Below are 19,651 nucleotides of genomic sequence, written 5' to 3'. Positions count from 1 at the left end.
TGGGAGCAGCAAGTATCCTTCACTTGTCTTCACTACACGTGCCCTGCCTGTGCCAGGTTGAAATTGATAGTGAATTAGTATAAAGGTATCAGCAGTGTCAGATTAGTGCCCGCGCTATGTAAAAGTATACATTCAAGATAAATGTTGGAGTACAGCCAGCTATTATGTATTCTGTAAAGTTTTTGAGGGATGGAAGCAAATGTGCCCTGTTTGCCTTTTTTGTTCCAATATCCTCAGTTAGCCTTTGAGGGTCAGTTTCAATTCCAGCCCGGTGGTCCAGTTTGTTTCGTGCTGTCTTTTGCCAAGAAAGAAGGATCTATACACAAAACACAGTGCTTGCATCAGACAATTTGGTTTTGTATAGATAAAAAAAAACAATGGGCAATTCATATTAGGGAAATGTTAATTGTAGATATCATTTATTGTTATCATGCTGCTCATTAGTGTGTTTTACTACGTTGCACTACAGTTGTGGGTACCATGTAGGCTTCTAGTGTAGGCTTACATCAGCTTTCACTATACTCTCAGGCAATATTTGAAAATATTTTATATTTGGGAAAACTTAACATTGCTTTCCATACTCAAAAAATAACTTGTGTTTTCACAGGTGACAGGAATGGATAAGATTAAAGGATTACATACAAAATAAGTATGAACATATTTAGAAGTAAAACTGGAAGACCTGTAGTTCTTGGATTACTTTTTGAATCACTTCGAAAACATTTCTAATGAATACAATTTATATTTTCGACGTTGTATTTTAATATTGATATTGTTTAGCTATGTGTTCACGTTTGAAAAAAATGTTTCTTTAAAAAAAAAAAACTACAACTGTCGCTTTCGAGTGCGTCATAAGAAAGCGACTCTGTCTAACAGGAAGTGCCTTCTAAACACTGCTTAGCCGTAGCTGTGAGATAAATTTAGCAACAACAAAATGATGAACGACAGTGAACTTGCCACTTTGCGGAATAGATTTAAGAAAGATGCGGAGGTTCTTATGCAAACAAGGACACATGGTGACGAAGATGAGAAGAGTAAGCTTCAGAAACATTGTGTTTGCTAGCGCTGTTAGCCACATTTTACAGGGTATTTTAAGAAAGTGCTTTCTGTTAACACTTGAATGAAACGTTCATTTTAAACTCTGTTCCTCTTTGGGCACTATCTTAATGAATGTAAGTGCTAGTGACAACACGTCAAATAAGCCGATCTTGGGGGCTAACCTGAGCTAACATAGTTGTAAGAAGACTAGCTAACCTTTATTGGTAAATCTATAGAATGGCCAGTTTGTAGTCCACTGGCCATATGGTTTAAATGCCTTTCATGTTCCTTTCACAAGTTCAATCATATATGCAACATTTTTTGTCTAATGTGGGGTTAAATGGTGGACAATTGTCCCATTTTGAGGCCCTTCCTGGTAGAAATCCAGCCATTCTTGATTGTTTTGAGTGTGAACAAACGCTGTGTCAGCTCAGACACATAATATCCTCTTCTCTGCTCACTGTCCTTAATCCAAGGGTCATGTCTTTGCCAGTGTAAACTGATAACTGTAATATAAGTTCGATTTTTCCAGTAGTAATCATTGCTGCTTTTATTCAAGTGTACACATCCTAGGTAGTCCTTCTGGCAAAACAAGGTGGTATAGTTTCAAGTCGTATCAAAGGTGGACCAACAGCTATAACTTTGATTAAAAATGTAGGCCAACTATTTTCCAGGGCATGGAGTTCACTGTGAACTCTGCACAGACTAGACCAGCATACTGAGACATTTAAGCAGCCAACAACATCCTCTGATATGTGGAATCAACCAGTAAATTATAGAGATGAATATCTCTCAGAGAAGTGAGATTATCTCAAAAAAGCTATCGTTTCACCTAAAAGAAACTCCTTACCCCTTTTGAAGGAGGGGATTTAGCACAAGACAAGTCCACTCTCATATTTGGTAGTACAATCTATACCAAATTATTTGATTATTTTGAGTCATGCAATATTATATATTGATGTACCACATTTAAGTGTATTTGCTATGAATAAATGTGTTGTTATAACCTTTTTAAGGTCTCTATTTTTCTAACGTTTACATAGGATGAAACATGCTTTTGAAACTATTTATTTCGTTCTTTCTTTCAGGTCAGGAGGAAAAAGATGCTAAGTCTCTCCCTCGCATTAACAGACACTCTGTTTTCTGGATCTCGGCATCTGTAGCTGTTACCTACTATGTGGATTTCTTCAGCAACATCATGGAGAACGATGATATCAAAAGGTGATTTAATCACACACACATTTGTTGCAGCTGTTGTTTGTTTTTTCTCTATTACAACCATTATAAGGCAAGTTGTGTTGAGTATGGTAAAGCGGGAAACAAATTGAAGTATGACACCGTTGTTTTGGGTATATTTCCTTTGAATTACCTATAAACACAGTAAACCTATTTGTTGGAAAGCATTGATTTCACGAAAGGTTGTTGCTCACGTAAAAGTAACATATTCTTTTGTAATATCACTGGTATATGATACCAACGAAACAGTGTCACTGAAGCAGTTTGTGGTGTTAACTATATTTTATGTTTGAGAAGCTTTAATAAGTCCCTATAGATTGCGTTATACTTTATCTCTTTTTAATTCCTATTATCCAGTTGGTGGTTCAATGCGGGTCTGGTCCTCCTCGGGATCTGCCTGTCTCTGGCCGTGTTCTGCATCATGTACCTGGAGTGTTACAAAGGCATCAATCACTACGAACAAGTGTACCCTGCCATTCCTCCCGTCACCACCGCAATCTTCATTGCTGCATCTTGCAGGTAAAACGGCAAAAACACATTTTATTATAGGATATTTTTTCAGTGAAAGTACAAATATTTATTTTCTCAAACTGTGAAAGGTTTTTAAGGATATCGCACACAATGAACCTCTCCTATCTAAACATGCAATTTCAAACTCTTGAAGCTTATGGGGAGGGGTACAAAAAATATTTGGTTCGACAACACTTGTAACATTTGTGGTTACCTTAAGGAGATTTATAGGCCCTACATCAGGGGTATCAAACTCAATTTCATCTCGGGCCACATCAGCATTATGGTTTCACTCAAAGGGCCGGTTTTATATATATATATAAATATACATATATAAATATTTAATATATATAAAATAATGTATTATATTACATGATTGCCTCTGCATTGGATTATTATCAGATAGGGTAATAACTTCATCATTAACTACGTCTCAAAGCAGAAGTCTAGGGCAAATAATTGCAAGTCTCTTCAGTGAGAATGTCACAAAATGATTTAAAAAGAAAAGCCAAATTCTGGAGAGAAAAAAGTCAAAATCAATAAAAATAAATGAAAATTCGAAAAAAATACGTTACATTTGAAAAAAAAGTAACATTTTGAGAAAGAAAGTCACATTTGAGATGCATTGTGGGACATGTAGTTTATGGACAACGTGCTTCTGTAAAGCGGCATGTAACCGTATACTAAACATATTATATTCTTTGCAAGCTCTTGTGGGGCCACATGAAGTGAAGTCACAGGCCGGATTTGGCCCCGGGCCTTGAGTTTGACACCCCTGCCCTACATGCACGTTGAATACTCACATGTGTTTCATTTCTGCTTTATAAGGCACAACACAGTGTACTTAATGTAGTGTACTTAATGTAGACCTCTTCTTAGGACTGTGTGGATGTGTACAGGAAGGGCTTATCTTTGTTTCCCTAATTTTGGATCTCTCGTTCACTGAAACGTCACTTTTGAAAAACATATTTTACTTACAGGGTGTGGAAATCTGTATCACCTTGCACTGGGTTTAATGAAAAAATAGGTTCTAACTAAACCCCCATAGATCAGTTTGTATATTTGTATTGAAATTAATTTATCCAGCTCATTTTTCTTGATAGGATTTAATATAGTATATTTAAATGGTTGAAAAAAACCATACATTTTTTAAGAAATATGTACAGCGATAGCTTTTGCCATGACTATAAAGAGCTTAAAGGTAGGGTAGGTAATTTTGGAGAAACCAGCTCGAGTGCGCTAGAATTAAAAAATACACAGCCGGAAAAAATCTGCCACTTCCTTACAGAGCCCCTCCTCCAACACACACGAATGCGCACATGACCAATGAGGGCACGAGATAAGTTTGTGCACAGATGGAAGGCTGACAGGCAGGTAGGCCATCCAGTTATTTTAGCCGGGCTGGCTAAAATGATTGGTCGTGCTTTTTACAGTATTACGGCTTCCACAGATGACATTTTTTTTATGGATTTTTTGTCAAAGCACTTAAGATATTCATTGCTATCGGGATGTTAAGAGCATTCCATGGAATATAACAAAAAGTGTATCTCGAGCCGGTTTCTCAAACTTACCTCCCCCACCTTTTAAGGGAAAAAATGTGAACTGAAATTGCTCTCTTATGCCCCTTTCACACCAACGCAACTCCGGTTCAAGCTCCGTGCTAGAGCTTTTCTGGTTCAGAACCGGTTCTTCGGTTTAGCGCCGGCTCTTTTCACACCGCTCAGAGCCCGACTGGTGCTGCCGCTGCTGCGTCATGACGTCACAGTTTACGTCGCTGAGTTTCTCCCCAACGCCGGAGCTCACCTCACAACAACAACGGGCCGGGGACTGCGTCGGGTCGACGATCGTGTTGCTTTTAATCATACGAAGCCAGATTAAATTAAATAACGACTTCTCCAACCTTATACTTTTCTCCAGAGTGCCGTGGTTCATTGTTTATTAATGTGTTTCAGCGGCATTTACCGACCGCTGCTGGCTGCTCTTCAACGGGAGTGTATTCTCCCGTTAGCTCCGGGTTAGCTCACACGGCTCTAAAGTATTCACTGTCTGACTGTCACACAAGCAGCTGATACATATCCCCAGTTCCCCTTAAGTGAATGTGTGTCAGTCTGAATTGACGCTGTTTGGCATCACAACGCTGTTATGAAAGTTTCTCTGGTATAACATGGGTGATGTTAGCATAGCAACCGAAGCTAAACTGACTACTTGCTAAGCAGTTTTCTACAGGCACTTTTTACCGGCGTATTTTTCATTATGATTCTACTTGTGATAGTCGGACATGACAACCTGTGCAGCCCATGTATTGATTCCATCCGATAGCTGCTATAATAACAAACAACACGTCTGCCTGCTCTCCACAATGATCAATAACAGCGAACGGATGGTCAAAGTAAGGTACAAATAAACAGAATCACACGAAGCCTGGTTAGTGTTGCCTGACTTTATAAAGCGTGTTTTTTTTAACAAGTGTGTGGTTGCGTTCTCGTCACTTTGCTCAGCACTACTGCTTGTTACAACTTTTATTTGCCGTACTCGCCTTAACTGTTAGCTCAGGTTAATCTCGCCCCCCTCCGATGTACGCGTGACGTATGCGGTTCTTGCTTCTAGACGGACAACTTTTTGGTGCTCGAAACGAACCGGATTCCGGAGCTATGACGCTGCTCCGCTGCGGTGTGAACAGGAAAACCCGGTGCTTTTCAAGCACCAGCACCGAACCGGCCCTGAAACACCGTTGGTGTGAAAGGGGTATTACATGTTATGCCTGGTTAATGCTGTTTTTTCTTATCTGACTTTTTCAACTCTTCACAGTTACTTTAAATGATTGGCCACTTAGCCTTCATTGTCCTGTGATTGGGTAATCCACATTGTTTAAAATGTTAAGAAATGTTGACATGAATCTGTGTCATTGGAGAGTGGGAAGCTTTCAAATGCAAAACGTGTTAATTTGGATGCTGCCTTAGAAAGAGAGACATGTGTGGACTTGTCTTGAGGAATTGAATATCCAAAAAGACATCACCGGCATTTTATAGCCTCCCATTCTTCCTCTGCAGAGCATGTGACAACAGGACAGTGTAGAAACACCTAAGATTATAAGTGTGCATGTTGCAAATGTTATTTACTTTGTCTTGCAGCCTAAACATTGCCCTGTGGCCAGTGTGGTCCTTCCTCACTCCACTCATCCTCTTCACACAGTTCATGGGTGTGGTCATGTTCATCTCTATGCTTGGGTGAAGACGATACTTTCCTTTCTTTTTCAACAAAAAGCTCTTTAATTTTTATTTGCACAAAATGTATTTTTTTTAATGAATATTGTATTTGGCCTTAAATTGGACATAGACATATGGTTCCTGTGTTGTTAAACATGAAATATGCTTTGTACTAGTTTTCTTCGTATGGGTTTTCTGCCTTACATACACACATTTCTTAAACAATGCTTAGCTGCATCAACACACACTGGTGCCTATAACATTTAAAAATCTTAGACACTCCAACACTAACAGAAATGGTCCCATTGTCTCCCCTCTGTCCCTCACACCTCCTGGTCTTACACCTGCAGCAGATTGTAGAGCGTCCTGAAACCACACAGCTGTTGTCAGTGTGTATTGATGCTTTAGGCCGGGGCAGGTCAGCACTGTGGTGTGTGTGTAGCCTGAGAGTGTACCATCTCACTTTATGATTTGTCACTGCTATGTTTTACTGAAGAAAAGAATGTATGGAGATGTGTTGCATTGTGTAGAGTGTTTGGCAAACAGCACTAGTGTGACGAGTGATTCGAGAATAGCCTTTTTCACAGCAGACATTTTGGCGTGTTGCAGTAGGACAAGGTGTCCCCTAATAGCAGCTGCTACCAATGATATTTGAGGTAAAATTAGCCCACAATTCACAACCACAGGGCCTTGTTATGACAAGTTAAAATATCCACTGTGAAAATGACCTTGTGTATTTATATATATGTGTGTGTGTGAGAAAGTGTTGTTACTGTTAATGAAACTAACAAAGATTTTAAATTATTTTTCACTTTTCGTTCTGGAGAATTCAAAGACTTCTCATATTGTGCAAAATGTTCTTTCTTTAATAAACATTTATAACTGTTCACTACTTTCTGAAACTGTTTTCATTGCAAGAACCTTGAACAAATACATAACGTAAAATAATAATGCTAACTTGCACTTTTGGCATTGTCAGAGGGATGTTGATAGAGGTCTGTGTTGACTTTATTTGACTTTAATTTGTTATCCACTCTCGTTTACACACATAGCAAAAGCGCCTCTCAATACAACGCGATACAAAACGACAATAGTCACCAGAGCTGTGGGATTTGGAAAGGTCTTTCTAAAATAACAAAAGACCTGCTCAATATTTCACCATTATAAGATGAACTTTGGTGGCGCCATTTAATGGATTTTAAAGGCCAGTTTAAAACAATTTTTGATTTGATTTTCAGATTAAAAAAAAGAAAAGAAAGGGATATGTTTAAAATAATAAGACATTTGGGAGGTTAAACTTCTTACTTTCTGACTTTCAGTTTAACTTTATTATCCAGTGGTCCAGGATGGGGTGGATACGGTATTCAGACATTTACTTATAATGATACTACAACGTGAACATATTAACTGCATTTAATATTTTACTCAAGCAATAGTACAGCATTATTAAGTTTCAGAAGTAATTGTGCAAAGTGTCTAGTTTCAGAGTAAGCTATTTATTGTTTATAGAGTCTTTAGCATTTTTTATAAAATAAAAATAAATCATATGCACACTGGAAAATATACAGCATTAGAAAAATAAGCATATTTATTATGTATATGTTATACATACAGATATTCATGATCAAACAATATTCTATTTATAATAAATAGATGAAAAACAGAGCTCCCAATACCTAGAATTTTAATATTTCAGGGCAAACTAAACATTTTGCATATTAGGATGTTCATTATATCTCATCACTATTGAAAGTACTAGTATACCTTAAATTGATCTAAACTCTAAACGACTCCTGACATTTCCCTCTGTGTGATTTTACTTCTGCTGTTGTAATTTATTGTCTTCTGTTTGCTATTATATGTCATAGTTGCTACATTGTACTGCCATGTGGTAAATGTTTATATGCTGCTCATGCTCTTTCTGAATATCATGTATTTATTTTTGCTATGTATATAAATGTCATGTTCTTAAATGTTGTATGTGAGGGACTACGGATGGAAACTAGCTCAAAGCTAAAATCCGGCATGTTTACGTTTTTAAAGCATTATATGTTTTAAATGTTCATCAAGTGCACTGTCCCTCTTCAAATAAACGATTTAATGAAAAATGTAGTAAAGTGTTTTTATTGCATGTCCAGCACTTTGGCTCGACCAAAAAAATCGTTTTAAATATGTGCTATATAAATAAAACTTGATTTGATTTGATAAATCTTAAATTTTTTTTTTAAAGATGACAATTAGTCGGTACCACTTTACAATAAGACTACCATTATAAAGGGTTTACGAATAGTTTGTAATTCATTTATTAATTAGGTTGTGAACACTTTATAAATCATTAATAAGCTTTTATAAGACATGAGATAAACAGGGCAACTGTGACCGGTTGCTTGCCAAATAGTGAGCCCACATCTATCTGTACTGCTAAGCCACTTCGTTTTCTTCATCAGCCAGCATCCTTGGTATCTGTTGTTCACTGAGTTGATTCTCGCTAAATAACCATTAATAAAGTGTTTACAACCTAATTCATAACCTAATTATAAACCCTTTATGAATCCGTTATAAGGGTAGGCTTATTGTAAAGTGGTACCAATTAATCTTATCTACAGTGATATTGCTTTGTCCTGAAATGTTGTTTCAGGTATGTTGATGAGAAGCAAACAACAGAGAACTAATTTGAACACTTCCAGATTAAATCAAAACATGTTTAGACTTTAGCAGGCGCCCATTAAAAAGCTCCCTGATCATTAATTGATCTCACTCTTCCTCAGTGATCAACAAGTCAATCATTGCTTCACAGGGAGAGCTTCTGTCCGCGTGATGGTGGAGGCTCCACGCGATAGGTGATTGGGCCTGATTCGGTTTATAGGGGCATAACGTTTCCTGAGCATGACAAATGTAAACAATGACTTTAGCTGACGCTTTTATCTAAAGCGACTTACAATATATTGATATCTGAATCAGGGCTGCTGCTGTTTACATGAAAGTTAATCGATGTCCTAATTGTTGGTAGCCTACTAATTAACCACCAACTATCAATGGGAGACCCTCACCCTATTTCATCCACTTTTTATATTAAGTCTTATGGCTGACTGTCCCGAGGGACTGAGGCAACGTAAAGACTCCTAAAGCAGAAAATGAGCTATTGTTTGCTGCGTTTATCAATTTCACTAATTGTATTTCACTTTTTAAGATGACCCTTTACAATGAAAAACAAAGAAAAGTAGCCATACACCTTTTAGTTAATGATTAAAGGCCCTGATGAACACTCCCACCCCCTCCTAAATTCAACACCAATCACCTCTCAATCTATGTGAGCAGTCGTTCCATTGTTATTCTGATTGCGCGCATCCGCTTGAGCTGTTTTATCTCCAACCAGAGGTTACCTGGTCATATCCATAAGAGCTCCCAGTGCCTGTGTGCTCCTTCTTTACATCCACTCACAAAAAGCCATTGTGAATTTGACCACTGAAATCCGATTCTCCTCTTTTTTTCCTCAACTTGAGGGTAAGGTTTTGAACACATCTCAGCCACATGGACATAAGGATTTGAGGAGGTGGCACTTGGATTTGCGGCGCTGTCAGGGCAGGTCACTTTCCTCCAGCCTGTAAAAATCGCAGGTTTGTGAAATGCCATCTCCCGTTTTATCTCACCAAGGCCTGTACGCTTAACACCCGATAGCCACCCTGAGAGGATTTCAGCAGACTTGGAAAGACTGTCTGGCGGCTGCTCCGGAGACGTGGATTTGGGCGGTTTTTTCTGTTATTGTGGATAATTCCTTGCTTAGCGTTTTTTTTAAATTCTGTATGCAGTGAATGGCTGGCACAGCAGGCCTAGTGATTTCTCTGAAACATATGGGAGTTTCATGAGTACGGGGGTCTGGGATCACCAAAGACTGAAACGCAATCTACCATTTTCAGTGACTCAGCGCGCCTGGTACGAGACCAGATATTTTCAGTTTCAGGTTTAAAGATGACAAAGGCATCTATCAAGTCCATCCTCAGCGAGGCTGGACATTGAAACTATGCGTGACCACTGAGCCGGACCTTGAAGATTGAATGGGCATGTTTGGCACGGTACCTATTTGTCTGAATCCCCACCTTGTAGCAACAGGTTAGACACCTGGCCTCCCCCAAATGCTCTTATAGCGCTAGGCTTTGACTTTACTCCTCTCCGATATTTTCCCTCATGCCTCCCACCATGGTGGAGCACAACGGCCTGGACATGTGCCTTAACAAGTACTGTCACAGTTCCTCCTCGTCGTCCAGCTCCGAGCAAGACAAGAAGATTTTCAGCAAACTAAAACTCAGTTTGTCAGGGGATTACCCGAGGAAGAACGCAGAGATCCTCAGCGGCCAGTACGGGACCAACCTGCTGCTGATCGGGCTGGCGTTGATGCTGGCCATCTCGCACCATGGCCCCTCTGTCAAGGAAGAGCACCTGCTGTCCTTTGTCACATGCCTCATGATCCTCCAGCTGATCTGGATGATGTGGTACATCCTGGTGCGGGAGAGACAGAAAAACACTCGGACAGAGAAAGATGTCCACGCCACTACATGCTGGATAAGAGGTGAGCTTGTAAGATTACAGCAGCAGTAAATGCAAAATCAATCTAATTGATTTTTTAATGTTTTCCATGTGTCTAGAGATAAAATGAGATCACACATCAACATAATGCAATATCAAATGGTTTGTGATTGATTGAACAATGTTTTGCTAAACCAGAGTGACAGTTTTTAAATTGATCTTTATTTCTCTGTAGGTGGTTTGACTCTCCTTGCACTCCTTTCACTGATCATGGACGCTTTCCGAATCGGGTATTATGTTGGCTATCAGTCTTGTGTGTCTGCTGTGCTTGGGGTATATCCTGTCATCCATGCAACTCACACCATTGCACAGGTACGTTTCTAAACCCACTTTCATGTCAATACACAATAATCTTTAAGCAGTGTTACACGCTGTTTTTTTTTGCTGTGCACCACTTAACCAGGTAGGTCTTTGAATAATGTGGTCTTTGTTGTTGAGGCGAGCACTGCAATAATATAATCCTGTCATTGTCCATGTTATTTGAGTGTTACTGACAAGGGAAATCCTTCTGGTGAGGGGATTTAAATTATACTCAAGTGGTTTTTGCTGTCTATAAAATAGGTTTGAATAAGAAACATGTTGGATAAAAATGTGTCTTTTTAACTGTTGTGTCTTGTTTTTTGCATTTTGTTTAGGTGCATTTTCTCTGGTTTCACATCAAGGATGTCATCAAGAGCTTTGAAACATTTGAGAGGTATGTGAAAAGTGTAATTACATAATTTAACAACACTTTTTTGACATCACAATCATGAGAAATATCAACTTCAACTAAAGAATGAGCAAAATATTGAATCTGCATGCATCCAGATCACAAGAACTTGTATCATCATCCTAACACTGCCCCATTCTGTCAAATGAACGCTCATAAACCTTGTTTCTCTCCAGATTTGGTGTAATCCATGCAGTCTTTACAAACCTCCTCCTGTGGTGCAACGGCGTCATGTCAGAAGCCGAGCACTTCTTGAACAACCATAAGAGAAGACTCTCGGCGCTGGGCTACGGAAACCTCACTATAGGTAAGGGCCAAGGGGTTGATTGCTGGCTTGTACCTGGAAGACAAGTACAATAGTCCACTTGAGAGCTCACTTCAATGGATGAAAGAAATGAGGGAAGGAGAGGAGGGAAGGAGAGGGGAAGGGAGGTTAGCTCTGCAGCCCAGTGGGTCTTGTTTGTGTCGAACGTCTCTCTATTAGGTTTCAGGAGACACACAGTGTTGCTAGTGCTAGTTCACCACCACCCTCCTTGGCAACCCCCCCGCTTGACCTCAGACGGCTTTGTCCCCAGGCTGCTTACTCCCATGGGTGCTGCAATTACAGTAACTGATACATCTAAGCCCAGGGTTGGGGGGTTCGGCTGCTCCTCCTCATATCCGGCTGACTGTGAGGCTGGCTGCACCCTGACTGTTGTTTCATTTTTAATTAAAGACTGCAGTACCATAGTGGTGGCCTTCGGGAGGGGATAAGGGGGGGGGGGGGCACACGGCAGGGTTTTGTTGAGATGATCTCTAGAGGGCATCAGCATTACCATAGCGTGGCAGGCTTGACAAGGAGGAAGTATAAGAAGTGCATTGTCATCACCATCTCAGATTTTCAGCTAATGAGTCGGATTTCTAATAAAATCAGGAGAATATGACGAATGAATAAGACCATCAAGGGGTCAGATAGGAATTTATAATGGAGCTTTGTGCTGCAAGATAGCGCCCAAACTTTTATTAAAAAAACCAGACACGATTTGAACTCGCTACCCTCTGAATTATTGAAAAAGGCTCAAAAAAATCTATTAAAATGTGAATGCCCTCACAAATCCAAATACTTAAGAAGTGGTGAAAAGGACCATGCTCATTTCTTAGTTGTAGGGAAGGGAAGAAACATACCGTGGTTGTGATTGAACTGGTCACAACTAGTAAATAGTGTGCAATGACAAAAGACATTGCAGCTACAAGCAAAACCGTTGGGAAACACCGCCTTAGTAAACAAAGATGTGATCTTCTGATCTCTTAGGACTGTAAATAAGTGTGTAAATAAGATTGCACTGTAGCAAAAGGAAGTCAACAAACCCAATCTGCAATTCAAAATAGTTCTCTTTAAACATGTACGATAAGATTGGATTAGAGTAAAGGTTCGGTGGCCCCTCAAAGCTTTGTTTACAGTTCAAATATGTTAACATTAAATTACATACATCTTCAAAGCCCAGATACGACATGTTTCCTTCATTCAGTGTGGTCACCAATATTTTATTGGAGTATATTCAAAAGTATTGCCATGTTCTATCATGAGCCTATTTTCATTCAGGAACATGTGTGCAGGAAGGGGACTTAGATTATAGTGCACAAGTGTGTGTATGAATTTGTAAACTGATCGCGCCCCCCATTTGCTTCAATTCATCACATCTTTTCTCCACGTTTTGATTCGTCAATCGATTGAGATATACATGAAATATTTTCTTCAAGAATTCAAGTTAACACAGGATGCATGTCGAATACACAGTCTTGTGGATAAGGTATTCCTCTAATGTTGTTTTAAAAGACAGAATTAGTATTAATGTAGAGCAGCATAAACATGTCTCTCATGAATTTGCATCTGTTTTTATTTGTCTTGCAGTGCACTCTGAACCCCACTGTAACTGCACCACCAGCACTTGCTCCATGTTCTCCAGCAGCCTCTTCTATCTCTATCCCTTCAACGTCGAGTATCACATCTTTGTCTCCGCCATGCTCTTTGTCATGTGGAAGAACATTGGGCGGACCATTGACCTCTCCTCGAACCGTAAGAGGCTGGCTACCAAAACCCAAGGCCTGACGGTTGGCCCCATCCTGGGTCTTCTTGCACTGGCCAGCACTATCGGGATCCTGGTGGTCTACGTCACCCATGTGGAGGAATCCCTCAAGATGCGCCAGTCAGCCATTTCCATGTTCTACATTTACGGCATTGTCATGCTGGTTTTCATGTGCTCTGCTGGTGCTTCAGGTCTGATAATATATCGAGCTGATCACGTGCCGCTCGACACCTCCAAGAACCCATCCAGACAGCTGGACACGGAGCTGCTGTTCGGGTCCTCCATCGGCTCCTGGCTCATGTCCTGGTGCAGCATAGTGGCCGTGTTAGGGGCCGACAGCAGCCCTCCTTACCGCTGGACCAACCTCATATACTCTCTGCTAATTGTGCTGGAGAAGTACATCCAGAACCTCTTTGTCGTGGAGTCCCTGTATCGCAAGCAAGAGGATGGCGAGAGGGAGGACCCCGAGTTACCAGCTTCTCCAGAAATCTTCTCGGTGACGTCGTCTTTGGCCCCGCCGTACAACGGCATCATCAACCGGGCATATGTGAGTCCTGACAGAACCTGCAGCACCATGGAGAACGAGCAGGAGGAGAGCGGACAGGTGTACAGATGTCCCAGGAAACCTTCCGAGGTGCCGCTGACCGTTGGAAACAAAGTAAAGGAGCCCACAAACATCAAGAGGCAAATCCTGAAAAACATTGCTGTCTTCCTGATTATGTGCAATATTTCGGTAAGCATTTGTATTTGTCAACCTGCATGTAGATCATTACGTTAACGTTTTTTTATGGTAGTGACACACCCACAGAAAATGATCACTCAACTTTGTTGTTACCTGCGGAGCATTTGAGCTTCTTTTAGCTCATTATTTGGGTTTTCATTTTCATCACTCTTATTAACATAGCTGTCAGCTTTTTTTTAAGCGACAAGCTTGTATGTTAGTCCTGTAGGCAGACACAGATGTCAACTAGCTTTTGAACATAGTGAAGCATTTAGCAGCGATTGAGCAAGATATTTCCTCTAAGAGTTGGTGGAGACCAAAGAAGAGCCAACCGCGAGTGAAGGCGCCCAGAAACACAACTTCAAATGAGTGCTAAAGTTGCTTTAAGTAAATTGGTAGCCTTTTGCTAACAGCTTAACAAGGTCACTATAATGACGCTATTCAAAGTTCCAGTTCCGCCAAGGCAATGCCCTATATAACAATGCTGACAAGAGTGAAAAAATAATTGGTGTCTCTGCCCATAATACAGCTTTACTCAAAATGTAATGGGTTCTTGGCCAATGCCTTCCACCAAGTTTCCAAGCTTCTTGAGAATCAGGCTAGTTGTTTTTATCCGTAATCCTGACCTCCTTGGCGAGGGTGACAATATGTCAATGTAGTGAGTACAGCAGGTTTTGCTGCCCCCAAGTGGCCAAAACAAGTAAATTCAGGATTAACTAATTAAAGTTCTGTCTTTCTTTCAGCTGTGGATCCTTCCTGCCTTTGGCTGCCGGCCACAGTACGACAACGGGTTGGAACAGGAGACGTTTGGCTTCAGCATATGGACCACAGTTCTCAATTTCGCTATTCCTTTGAACCTTTTCTACCGCATGCACTCAGTCGCCTCCCTTTTCGAGGTGTTCCGCCGAGTCTGACATAATAGCAGACGGCTGACAACGCCAGATAACATGCACATGAACACTTGTCACCACCGGCTCCCGAGAGTGTCTCCCAGCGCAGGTCAGCCGTTCAGGAGGCGGTCTGGGTCACACTCCAACAGACTTGGCAAAAAAGCTGTGGAGACGAACAAAACGTAGATCCCTCTGTGTGGGGATTAAGGAGGAAGACAAACCTATTAGCCCATGTTCCTTGGAGAATGACCTTGTATAACACGAGGCTTATTAAAAATGGTGATGAGAAGGACCTTTGGTTTTGAGAATAGACCTTTGTACTTCTTTTTCTGTAGTCACAGTTCAGTAGGCTTTCCTCACTGGTTCATTGTGTAAAATGTATACGCTGTAACCGACACACACATTTTGTATTGTTTCATGCTACTAGTATTTAGTAGCTCACTGAATACAATGGCTAAGAAACCCCTGTCACAAACATCTAGAGAGAGCAAGAGAGCCACAAGTGACCCCTACTCTATCTGCATGTGAAGTGTTCATACTGTCTATGGATATGGTTCTCATTTCATTCCCTTAGTAGTTCAAGTCAAATGACGAACTAACACTTGAGCTGCAAAGGTAGCTGCAATCTGAGCACTATATTTTGTATTATCTCTATGAGTTGGACTACAGTTCTCGGACTCTCAGTTGTATAAGGTTGATCAATGTCGCTTTGTTCTATGATCCTCTTCTGTCAAGTTGTGTTCAAAATGACGTGTTACTGTCTAGATAACAGTTTTAGGTCAAATAACAAATCCACTGTCAAAGAAGTGATTCACTTTATGGCCCGTTGATGTTAAATAAATAACAAGGTAATATTGTTGAAATCAGGTGCCCCTATATTGTCAAAAGTGAAAATCTTGTATCAAAATTGTTTGAGGATTTTTACACAATATAAAAGAATGAAGAGCTTGCATGTTTACACCTCAAAGATAATCAATAAAACCCACCCCAGTCTGTGACACTACTTTTTAAACATATAAAACACAGATATACTGTATACTTGTACTGTACCATTTTTATATCCAATCAATGTATACCATAGTCAGTTCTCAACCTGGTGCTATCTCACTTTGTGCCAATTTATGGTAAAAAACATGTTTTTTTTATTTAGGTGCAAATCCAATGTTATATAATCTTTGTAAATACTGTCGTGCTGATCAAAATCATTCAGACACTGTGTTACGAGTTTTATGAAATTCTAATGAAATGGTGCTCATATGAAATAATGTGTACAATAGTGATGAGTGTATACCTTTTGCCTGTTGAAATAAAGACTAGCTTTCTTTTGTTCATAAAGAGGACGTGTCATGTGGTTTTCTGCTTTACACTGAAGATCTCTGATCAATGTTCCTACATTGTTACCTTTTTATTTAACCTTCAGCCTTGGACATTTTCACTGACTTTCTTGATAGGCAGGCTTTGTAGTACATATTTACTTCACAAGGTGGCGCCAAGTATTTATGCTTTTCCAGGAGCTTAATCTCACAGTACAAAAACTCCATTGGTATTTTCAACTACAGTTTGGATTATTTCACAATCATACATTTAGAGAGAATCAAAAGTTATTACATTTAGAGAATCACATTTTCTTTTCAGATATATGAATAAATGGGCATTTATCATGATCTCTTAACTGAACATCGACCAACAATAACTTTATTCGTATTTTCAATGTTTAACTGCTTTTTTTACTTCTAACATACAGCCACAATATTCTACACAAACCATTCTAGACATTTTTCTCTTCGACACTTGACAGACACTTGAGTTCTTTCAGCATGACAATTCACTGGCTCTAGTAACATTTGTATTCATGTTTAATACGTGAAGTATAACAAATGTTGTTCCTGGCACAAGTTGCCTCCTGCCTCCAGAGATTATAGGTTACTCCAGAGTATTTGGCATCGGGCGTTGGGGGATTATTTTTGACGTAGTGTCACAACGATTTGACAGGCACGCAGACATATCTAAAAATACCTCATGACGTTTCAAAGCCGGAAACGCCACTGCTGCTGCACAGACAGACGCGCAGACGGAACTGGAGCGAGTCCGCAGAGAGTGTGAATGTGACTCACCTGTTCAGGGTGACTCTGAAAAGTGGTTGAGCTATTTGCCCCATTCTGTGGTCGTCAATTCGCAAATAACCTAAAAAAAACAAAAACATAATGCATACTATTTTAAAAGACCCATTGGATTTTTTCCTTAAATCATACATATTAAAACTACAATATAGCTTTTAATGCCATGTTGTAAAACATGTTTCTAAAATACTGAGGGGATTCTGAAGACATTTGCCTTTTCAGCACCATGGACAGCTCTTTGCTTGGTTCCCTTTGCAATCACAGTTCCTCCTCATGGTTTAAATAATTATGCTGATTGGGTGAGTCTAAAATCTTTATTAAGTTAATACAATTAAATACTCTCTTTGGTTCTTTATTAATAGTTTTGTCAATTGTGTGGACACAGTTTGATCCTGCACACAAAACCATGTCTCCATATTGTTTCTCCTGTCACTGCAGTGTTATGTGATGGCACATCCCCATGGAGAGGATAGACGATCCATAACTGAAATATATCTCTACACTGAATTTGAATTTGACTCCTTCAAAAATGTGTAGGGCTTCTCCTCACACCCTTTCCTAGCGCAGTGCTGTGCGTAACCCCACCCACTAAGGAGGCGTGATTCTGCAACCAATGCGCCCAGCCCTGGTCAGGTTAGTGCGCGTTAGGGACTCCCTGCGCACCCACACCGCGTGCAGGATACCTCGGACTGAGAGATTCGCAGGGGCAGCCAGGTCAGACGACCGGACCCAGGCACGGATTTCAACATGCGCTCCTCTCTGCTTACTGCGTCCCAGCTCCAAAGCGCACCTGGCACGTTGCACGGCTCAGTTTTAAGGCGATCAATTTTCTCTTTCTCTGTGTTTTGCACTCCACATCAGGCTGGCAACCGAGCGTGTCAATGGGAACAATACTATGAATGGCTGTTAACTGCGCCTGTCCTCGCGCGCGGAGCAATGGACTGCAGTTTTACCTGAAGAGACACATGGAGAACCCAGCAAAGTATCTCTCAGCGGTGCAGGTGATGGAATCAGCGCCGGCACCCCTCGGAGAAACTATGTGGAACACCACCGAAACGGAGGCAACAAAGGACGGCAGGACGGATATGGTGGCGCGCACCGTGACGGGCTGTCTGCTGTCCCTGCTCATCCTGTTGACCCTCCTGGGGAACATCATGGTGTGCTCCGCGGTGCTGCGCTTTCGGCCCCTGCGGACCAAAGTCACCAACATTTTCATCGTCTCCCTGGCTCTATCGGATTTATTCGTGGCCATCCTGGTGATGCCCTGGAAAGCTGTGGCAGAGGTGGCGGGGTACTGGCCGTTTGGCACTTTCTGTAACGTCTGGGTAGCGTTTGACATTATGTGCTCCACCGCCTCCATCCTCAACCTCTGCATCATCAGCATGGATAGATACTGGGCCATCTCGAGCCCCTTCCACTACGAGAGGAAGATGACCCAGAGAGTTGCCTTTGTTATGATAAGCATAACTTGGACGTTGTCTGTGCTCATCTCATTCATACCGGTCCAGCTGAACTGGCATAAAGCCAACGATGACGAAACAGCGGGGACGCACAACTCCTCCACGAGCCGGCTGTTGGAGGAGAACTGCGACTCCAGCCTGAGCAGAGAGTATGCCATCTCCTCCTCTTTGATAAGTTTCTATATTCCCGTCGCGATTATGATTGTGACTTACACCCGAATATACCGGATCGCACAAATACAAATTAGAAGAATAGCCTCCCTAGAGAGAGCAGCAGAGCACGCGCAAAGTTGCAGGACAAACAGAATAGAGTGCCAACGCCATAACACCTTGAAAACGTCAATTAAACGCGAGACCAAAGTTTTCAAAACTCTGTCGGTGATTATGGGTGTGTTTGTGTTTTGCTGGTTACCTTTCTTCATCCTAAACTGTATGGTCCCGTTCTGCGACAGGCCGGCCACAGATCAGGACGCGGGCCTGCCGTGCGTAAGCGAAACCACTTTCGACGTGTTCGTGTGGTTCGGCTGGACCAACTCCTCCCTGAACCCCATCATCTACGCCTTCAACGCAGAGTTTAGGAAGGCTTTTGCGAGCCTCCTGGGCTGTCGCAACTTCTGCTCCAGTACGCCAGTGGAAACTGTGAACATCAGTAACGAGCTGGTCTCCTATAATCAAGACACCCTCACCCACAAGGAGATCGTGAACGCATACGTGAACATGATGCCCAACGTGGTTGAATGTATCGAGCACGAAGAGACTTTTGACAGGATTTCTCAGTATTCTCACAACAATGAAATCGCCACCGACTCTGTTTGTGACTTGGAAGACTGCGAGGCAGATATCAGTCTTGACAGGATGTCACCGTTCACACCCAATGGAATACACTGACTCCAACTTTGTTCTCCCAGTGCATTTGGATGTATTACTTATAATAATCTCATCGTTCATCACCTCTTTTGTCCCAGAAGCTGCTCTCCATATGAGCCCACATGGTGAGGATCTACCACGCTCTGAGCAGCTGCTGCATGGACACTTCAGCAGGGTGCATGCCTCTCTAGCCACCAGTCCCCCCTGCCGCCGCTTTATGTCAATAATGAGATGTGACGTTGTT

General features: G+C 41.2%; 3 protein-coding genes across 3 annotated transcripts; all 3 read left to right on the top strand.

Moving 5' to 3' along the window:
- The first annotated feature begins 860 nt into the window (after window positions 1-860).
- On the top strand, window positions 861-6,879 carry tmem128 (transmembrane protein 128). Its single transcript, XM_034121828.1, has 4 exons — window positions 861-1,034; window positions 2,127-2,259; window positions 2,632-2,793; window positions 5,916-6,879. Exons 1-4 carry the CDS (start codon window positions 935-937, stop codon window positions 6,013-6,015), a joined length of 495 nt encoding a protein of 164 aa, XP_033977719.1. The 5' UTR covers window positions 861-934; the 3' UTR covers window positions 6,016-6,879.
- A 3,296-nt stretch (window positions 6,880-10,175) lies between these two features.
- Window positions 10,176-15,378, top strand: otop1 (otopetrin 1). Its single transcript, XM_034121899.1, has 6 exons — window positions 10,176-10,557; window positions 10,750-10,886; window positions 11,210-11,268; window positions 11,460-11,590; window positions 13,175-14,082; window positions 14,814-15,378. The coding sequence occupies exons 1-6, from the start codon at window positions 10,176-10,178 to the stop codon at window positions 14,982-14,984; spliced, it is 1,788 nt and encodes a 595-aa protein (XP_033977790.1). The 3' UTR covers window positions 14,985-15,378.
- A 2,468-nt stretch (window positions 15,379-17,846) lies between these two features.
- drd5a (dopamine receptor D5a) lies at window positions 17,847-19,428 on the top strand. Its single transcript, XM_034121900.1, has one exon. It carries the CDS (start codon window positions 17,980-17,982, stop codon window positions 19,426-19,428), a length of 1,449 nt encoding a protein of 482 aa, XP_033977791.1. The 5' UTR covers window positions 17,847-17,979.
- The last annotated feature ends 223 nt before the right edge of the window (window positions 19,429-19,651 follow it).

Source organism: Trematomus bernacchii, unplaced genomic scaffold, assembly GCF_902827165.1.
Source record: "Trematomus bernacchii unplaced genomic scaffold, fTreBer1.1, whole genome shotgun sequence".
Lineage (NCBI taxonomy): Eukaryota > Metazoa > Chordata > Actinopteri > Perciformes > Nototheniidae > Trematomus > Trematomus bernacchii.
The sequence above is the reverse complement of the archived record's forward strand: the minus strand, read 5'-3'. Positions and strand labels throughout refer to the sequence as shown.

Bases quoted from the DNA above. Each gene is read 5' to 3' on its own strand.
- tmem128 (XM_034121828.1), top strand. From the start codon at position 935: ATGATGAACGACAGTGAACTTGCCACTTTGCGGAATAGATTTAAGAAA. The intron at 2,260-2,631 runs GTGATTTAATCA...CCTATTATCCAG, and splicing joins GAGAACGATGATATCAAAAG to TTGGTGGTTCAATGCGGGTC. The intron at 2,794-5,915 runs GTAAAACGGCAA...TTTGTCTTGCAG, and splicing joins TTCATTGCTGCATCTTGCAG to CCTAAACATTGCCCTGTGGC.
- otop1 (XM_034121899.1), top strand. From the start codon at position 10,176: ATGCCTCCCACCATGGTGGAGCACAACGGCCTGGACATGTGCCTTAAC. The intron at 10,887-11,209 runs GTACGTTTCTAA...CATTTTGTTTAG, and splicing joins CAACTCACACCATTGCACAG to GTGCATTTTCTCTGGTTTCA. The intron at 14,083-14,813 runs GTAAGCATTTGT...TCTTTCTTTCAG, and splicing joins TGATTATGTGCAATATTTCG to CTGTGGATCCTTCCTGCCTT.
- drd5a (XM_034121900.1), top strand. From the start codon at position 17,980: ATGGCTGTTAACTGCGCCTGTCCTCGCGCGCGGAGCAATGGACTGCAG.